This window comes from Tetrahymena thermophila (genome assembly GCF_000189635.1).
Source record: "Tetrahymena thermophila SB210 genomic scaffold scf_8254466, whole genome shotgun sequence".
Lineage (NCBI taxonomy): Eukaryota > Ciliophora > Oligohymenophorea > Hymenostomatida > Tetrahymenidae > Tetrahymena > Tetrahymena thermophila.
In genome coordinates, this window is record NW_002476243.1 from 156943 (window position 1) to 164347 (window position 7405).

General features: G+C 18.2%; 2 protein-coding genes across 2 annotated transcripts in view; one reads left to right on the plus strand and one right to left on the minus strand. All coding sequences in view use genetic code 6, as the record gives it.

Annotated features, from left to right (window-relative positions):
• Window positions 1–2251, plus strand: part of TTHERM_000951961 (cyclic nucleotide-binding domain protein) — a gene marked incomplete at both ends in the record, with an annotated part of 4370 nt that extends 2119 nt beyond the window's left edge. The window contains 7 exons of the mRNA XM_012799483.1: window positions 1–37; window positions 408–497; window positions 784–873; window positions 1108–1197; window positions 1402–1491; window positions 1766–1855; window positions 2122–2251. The exon at window positions 1–37 is cut by the window's left edge and continues 119 nt beyond it. Coding sequence (XP_012654937.1) covers window positions 1–37; window positions 408–497; window positions 784–873; window positions 1108–1197; window positions 1402–1491; window positions 1766–1855; window positions 2122–2251 — 617 coding nt within the window. The remainder of the gene's footprint in view (window positions 38–407; window positions 498–783; window positions 874–1107; window positions 1198–1401; window positions 1492–1765; window positions 1856–2121) is intronic.
• Window positions 2252–2970: 719 nt separating this feature from the next.
• On the minus strand, window positions 2971–6080 carry TTHERM_000951962 (hypothetical protein; the record flags this gene model as incomplete). The annotated part of the gene is made up of 10 exons (XM_012799484.1): window positions 2971–3165; window positions 3351–3440; window positions 3692–3781; window positions 4009–4098; window positions 4366–4455; window positions 4676–4765; window positions 5006–5095; window positions 5386–5475; window positions 5914–5963; window positions 6020–6080. Coding segments are annotated over 10 exons (828 nt in total), but the record flags the coding sequence as incomplete, so codon positions are not given.
• Window positions 6081–7405: the final 1325 nt, after the last annotated feature.

Here is a 7405-nt window from a genome sequence, read left to right on the forward strand (position 1 = left end):
ATTGCACTAATCTCTTAAATTTGAGACTTAATCTTCGGTAAAAACTGTTTATTTGTTTTGGATTTTTATATGTTTAATATTTAAATGAATTTAAAATAATAAAGCTATTTTAATTAATTTATATAAATATATGTATAGTACCCTAGAGTACTCTGCCTTTTTTAAGGTTATACACTAAAATTTTGGACACTAATAATTTCCATTTAGTATCTCAAAAATAAAATTTTGTTTTATACATAATCTTTAGTTATGTTTAATTCTAAATATTATATTTAAATCTTTATTCACAAATAAAAATCAATAATTATTTTTTAACATTAGTAAGTTCTATTTTTCTTATTTTTTCTTCATTTTTTTCTTCTAACTAACTAATTAATTATAAATATATTTTCTTGAATATTAAAAAGTTGTAATAATATTCGTGCAATTGGTGCATCAAGTTTATTTTCTGCTTTAGCTAAATGTACTAATCTCTAATGTTTGGCACTTTATTTTGGGTAAAAATTATTTCTTGTTTTAAATTTTGATATTTTACAAGTAAACAACAATAATACCAACTCTTTTAATTTATTTATTAGCTTTTTATTTGATTTATTTTTCTTTCTTATTTATTCTGCTTATATTTTTTCTTTCTTTGTTAGTTTAATTCATTCATTTTTTTATTTTAAATTTTTACATTGATTATTAGTTTATTCATTTGTCATTATGGCATATTTTTCTTTATTTTTTCCTTCTTACTAACTAATTTATTAATTATATAAATTTTTTTCAATATTTAAAAAGCGATATTAAGCTTGATACAATTGATTCATTATGCTTAGATTCTACTTTAAAAAATTGCACTAATCTCAAAGATTTGACACTCTCTCTTGTGTAAAAACACTTTAGTAGCTTTTGAATTTTGTTATTTAAAAAAAGATAAATTTAAAACTTTAAAACTCTTTTGATAAATTAATTTATTAGCTTTTTATTTGATTTTTTTTTCTGTTTATTCCGCTTCTGTTTTTTCTTTTAACATTTTCTTTTATTTAAAATTATTTCATATTAATTATTTTTTCTTTTTTACTAACTAATTAATTGAAATATTTTTTCTTGAATGTTTGAAAGTTATAATAATATTGGTGATGAAGGTGTATTAGGCTTAGGTTTTGCTTTAGCAAAATATGCTAATATCTCAAATTTGACACTTAATCTTAGGTAAAAACAGTTTACTTGATTTGGCTTTTGATATTTTTAATGCGAAAATGAATTTAAAACACTAAAGCTCATTTAATTAAATTATTTGCTTTTTATTAGGTTTATTTTTCTTAATTATTAAGCTTTTTTTATTTATTTTGCTTTGATTATTGATTAATTCATTTTTGTTTGAATTCATATTATTTCTTCATTTTTTCCTTAAAGTTAGAATTAAATTGGTTGCAAAGGGGCATCAGGTTTATGCTCTGATTTAGCTAAGTGCATTAATCTCTCAAATTTGATACTTAACCTTTAGTAAAAATAGTTTATTTGTTATGAATTTTGATATTTCACTATAAAAAAAATGTATTTAAAACAATAAAATTCTAATAATTTATTTATACTATTTTTATTTGATTTATTTTTCTTATTTACTCAACTTTTGTTAAATTTTCTTTTATTTTAACTCACTCATATTTTTATTTTGAGCTATTTCATTGATTATTAATAATTTATTTCATATTTTTTCTTCCTTTTTTCCTTCTTACAAGTTAATTAATTAAATAAATTTTCTTTAATATTTAAATAGTGATAATAAAATTAGTGACGAAGGTGCATTAGGTTTAGGTTGTGCATTAAAAAATTGCTCTAATCTCTAAAATTTGATACTTAATCTTAGGTAAAAACAGTTTACTTGTTTTAAATTTTCATATTTTTTAACAGATAAATAAATTTAAAACAATAAAACTCTTTTCATTTATTTTTTGATTTTACTTTTCTTTTTTATTTTGATTGTATTTTTTTCTTTCTTAATTTAATAGATTGATTTTTTATATAAAAGATTTACTTTGATTATTGACTAATTTCTTATTATTTCATATTTTTCTTCATTTTTTCTTTCAAACTAACTAAATAATTTTATTACTTTCTTCAATATTTAAAAAGTTACAATTAAATTGGTGATGTAGGTGTTTCAGGCTTAGCTTCTGCTTTATAAAAGTTGAATAATCTCACAAATTTGACACTTGACCTTTTGTAAAAAAAGATTACTTGTTTTGGATTTCAATATTTCTGAATAAAAAAATGAATTTAAAACAATAAAATCCTTTAATTTAATTATTAATTAATTTTTTTTTATTATTCTTTTTTAATTCAAATTCTATTTTATTATATACTGAAGAAAATATTATTTAAATTTAAAATAGTTAAAATACATCATAAAATTTGAAAGTATTGAGCAAGTGCCTTAAATCAAAAAGATTAGTAGTCTTTAAATAGTTTGATTAATTATGATAAACATATTGCACATAAACGATGAATAAATATAAAATAAATATAATGTATTTTATTTATAATATTTCGTAAGATAACACTTAATCAAAAAATAATTTATAATTAAGATTATTTTTATATAAATATAACTATCATTGCTGGAATAGTTATTTTGCTCGTAGGGAATATAAATAAATATATTTAGTAGAATAGTAAATAAATATTTTTTTTAAACTAAAACAAAATTTAAAATAAATAAAAAAAGTTTTGATAAGGAGATAAAAATGTTTATTCAAATATCTAATTTTTTGATGAATAAAAAATCGTTTTGACAAAAAAAAAATTTTTTGATTTTAATCACTGATTAATATCTAATTTATATCTATGATATAAATGATTTGCATTTATTTAATTTGATAAAACAGTATATTTGTTTTTAATAAACCATTTATTAATTTAACAAAATATAATATTTATAAATATAAATAAAAAAATAATAAATAATAAATTTATCTATCTATAATTTAGGTTAAATTATTTGGTTAAAAAATATAAAAAAGAAAAACATATTACATATATATTATTTAAGTATTTTTATATTTATCCATTATTTTTTCTCCACTTTTTTATCAGATACACTTTATTTTTAAGACAACTAATCTTTTAATTTTGAGACTCTTTACTTTCAATTTTTATGAATTATTGATTTTGTTGTATCTTTTATTTTAAATTATTAAAAAAAAATAAATACAATAAAATTTTAAAATAAGATATTAAATTTTAAGTTAATAAAACATAAAATTAAAAGAATAAAAAAGAAAAATAAATAAAATCAAATCAAATCATTATAAATTAATTAAATGAGTTAGTTTGTAAAATTGTTTTAAATTCGTTTTTTTTACGAAAGATTTAGTGTAAAATTTGAGAGATTAGTGCAATTTGATAAAGCAGAAATTAAGCCTGATGCACCAATTAAATCAATTTAATTAAGCCTTTTTATATATTGGAGAAAAAAATATAGTTAATTAATTAGTTAGAAGGAAAAAATGAAGAAAAATATTAAATAATTAGAAATTAATTAATGAATTTATAATAATATAAGCAAAAAATAAATATCAGTTAAATTAACAAATAAAATAAAAAGAAAAAAAACAAGCGGAATAAACAAAAAGAGAAAAATAAATCAAATAAAAAACTAATAAATAAATAATTAATTAAAAAAGTTATTTATTTTCGTTTTTACTAAAGATCAAGTGTCAAAATTTAGATATTAATGCAATTTGCTAAACCAGAACCTAAGCTTGATGCGCCTCCATCAGCAATTTTATTCAACCTTTTTAAATATTGAAGAAAAAAAATGTAATAATAAGAAACGAATTAGTAAATTAATTAAAAGCAAAAGTTAAAAATAAAAAGATGAATTAAAGAAAGAAAAAAATAAAATAAGCAAAATAAAAAAAAGGAAATGGAAATCAAATAAAAAAATTATAAATAAATTAAATTATTATATTCATTTTTATATTAAAGAATATCACAACCCAAAACAAATAATATGTTTACTATAAATCAAGTGTTAAATTTGAGAGATTAGTGTATTATGCTAATGTAAAACCTAAACCTGAAGTACCTTCATCACCAATTTCATTGTAACTATATAAATATTGAATAAAAATTAAAGAATTAACTAGTTAGGTAGAAGGAAATATTAACAAAAGATAAGAAATAATAAGAAATAAATTAAAGTAAAAGTTGAAAATGAAAATCAAAAAATAAATTAAATAAACAAATAAAAATAAAAACACAAAAGGAATAAAAAAAGTAAAATAAATCAAAAAAAAGCTAATAAATCAATTAAAAGAGTTGTATTGTTTTGAATTTAAAAAATGCCCCAATCCAAACCAAATAAACTTTTTTTACTTAAGACCAAGTGTTAAGCTTGATAGATTAGTACACATTTCTAAAGTAGAACTTAAGCCTTTAACACCAATTGCACCAATTTGATTGTAACTTTTCAAATATTGAAGTTAATACTAAAAATGGAGAAAAATATGAACAATAAGAAAGGAATTAATAGTTAAAAATAAAAACATAGTTGAAAATTAAAAGATGAGTAAAATTAATAAAGAATCAAAAACACAATCAGAATAAATCAAATCTAATAAATTAATTAAAAGAGTCATTTTTATTTAAAAAAATACACAATCCAAAATAAGTAAACTATTTTTACTCAAGACGAAGTATCAAATTTGTGAGATTAGTGCAATTTGTTAAACCAGAAACTAAACATTATGCGCCAATTGAACCAATTTAGTTATATCTATTTAAATGTTGGGAAAAAAACTATATCTTTAAAGAGTTATAAGAAATTAATTAAATGTAAAAGTTAAAAATAAAAAATTAGTTAAATTCATAAATAAACAAAAAAAAAAATCAAAAGCATATTAAAAAAAAGAAAAAGAAATCAAACTAAATCTAACAAATAAATTAAATGAGTATTGTTTTTAATTCATTTTATATTATAATATATCACAATCCAAAACAAATAAATTGTTTTTACGCTGCATCAAGTATCAAATATTAGAGATTAGCACAATTTGCTAAACCAGAACCTAATTTTGATGCTTTCTCATCATTAATTTAATTTTCACTTTTAGATATTGAATAATATTAAAGAGTTAATTAATTAGTTTGTTATCTAGTTAAAAGGAAAAAATGAAGAAAAAAATGAAATAAGAAATAAATTAATATAAATGAAAATTAAAGTTGAAAATGAATAAATAAGTTAAATTAACAAATTAAGATGAAAAAAAAACAAAAGCATTAAAAAAAAGAAAAATAAATTAAATAAAAAGTTAAAAAATAAATTAAAATAGTTAGTTTACATTTTTACATTAAGAAATATCACTATCCAAAACAAATAAATTAAACTGTTTTTACCTAAGATGAAGTACCAAACTTAAGAGATTAGTGAACTTACCTAAACCAGAACCTAAGACTGATATATTTTCACCACTAATTTTATTGTCACTTTTTAAATATAGAAGAAAAAATATATTGTTAAATAGTAAGTTGGAAGGAAAAAATCAAGAAAAAATTATGAAATTATGAGAAATGAATCATTAACTAAAAAGAATAAAATTTAAAAATAAAAAAATGAGTTAAATTAACAAACAAAAAAATAAAATAATTGCAAGCAGGAAAAAAAAAGCAATTAATTTGTCATTTTTAAATATAGAAGAAAAAAATAATTAATTTGAGGAAAAAAGAAAATATGAAATATAAAAAAATGAATAATTAATAATCAAAATTGAGTGAAAATTTAATTAAAATAATTAAAAGATATTTGTATAAATAAAAATTAATAAATATAGAAGATAATTTCTATTAGAAAAAAATATGGTAAATAACTTGAAAATTTAATTAAAAAAAAAATTTGTTGTAATAATTTAAATAAATTAAAAAAACCTCAGATCAATATGGAGAGCTTAATATGATTAAAGTGAAGAGTTTAAAAACTATTTAATAAATAAAAATAAATTTAAACAAAATTAATAAAAAATTAAATATTTACTTCTTCTAGATTGTAAAAATATTTTTTGTCTTATATCATTTATTTATTTTTTTAAGAATGTTAAAAATAAATAAATAGAAATTTAATTAATTAAAATTATATATAACAAAAAATTAGTCCAGCATTTATTATATATTAAATCTTAATATTTTTTGAAAACATGCACTTAATTATATAAAATGTAAAAACTGGTATATTATTCGCTTTTTGAAAATTTTTATGGCAACTCACCTATTTAATAAAATATTTTTTCTTCAATATTTAAAAAGTTCTAATAAAATTGATGATGAAGGTGCATTAGGCTTATGTTCTAGTTTAGCAAATTGCATTAATCTCTCAAATTTGACACTTGACCTTCGGTAAAAACAGTTTATTTGTTTTGGATTGTGATATTTTTAATTATAAAAACTAATTAAAAACAATAAAGCTCTTTTTTCTTTTTCTTTTCATTGTGCTTGTTTTTTTTTGTTCTTTCTTTGTTAATTTATTTAGCTCATCCTTTTATTTTCAAATTTTTTACTTTTATTATTAATAAATTAATCTTATTATTTCATATTTTTCCATCATTTTTTCCTTCTAATTAACTATTTAATGATTTATTTTTTCTTCTATATTTAAAAAGTTTCAATAAAATTGGTGATGAAGTTGCATCAGGCTTAGGTTCTGGTTTATCAAATTGCATTAATCTCTCAAATTTGACACTTGTCCTTAGATAAACACTGTTTATTTGTGGATTGTGATATTTTTAATTATAAAAACTAATTAAAAACTATAAAGCTCTTTTTTCTTTTTCTTTTTCTTTTTCTTTTTATTGTGCTTGCTTTTTTTTGTTCTTTCTTTGTTAATTTATTTAGCTCATCCTTTTATTTTCAAATTTTTTACTTTTATTATTAATTAATTAATCTTATTATTTCATATTTTTTTTTCATTTTTTCCTTCTAATTAACTATTTAATGATTTATTTTTTCTTCAATATTTAAAAAGTTGGAATAAAATTGGTGATGAAGGTGCATCAGGCTTAGGTTCTGGTTTAGCAAATTGTATTAATCTCTCAAATTTATCACTTGACCTTCGGTAAAAACAGTTTATTTGTTTTGGATTGTGATATTTATAATTATAAAAACTAATTAAAAACAATAAAGCTCTTTTTTCTTTTTCTTTTCATTGTGCTTGCTTTTTTTTGTTCTTTCTTTGTTAATTTATTTAGCTCATCCTTTTATTTTCAATTTTTTTGCTTTTATTATAAATTAATTAATCTTATAATTTCATATTTTTTCTTCATTTTTTCCTTCTAATTAACTATTTAATAATTTATTTTTTCTTCAATATTTAAAAAGTTGGAATAAAATTGGTGATGAAGGTGCATCAGGCTTATGTTCTAGTTTA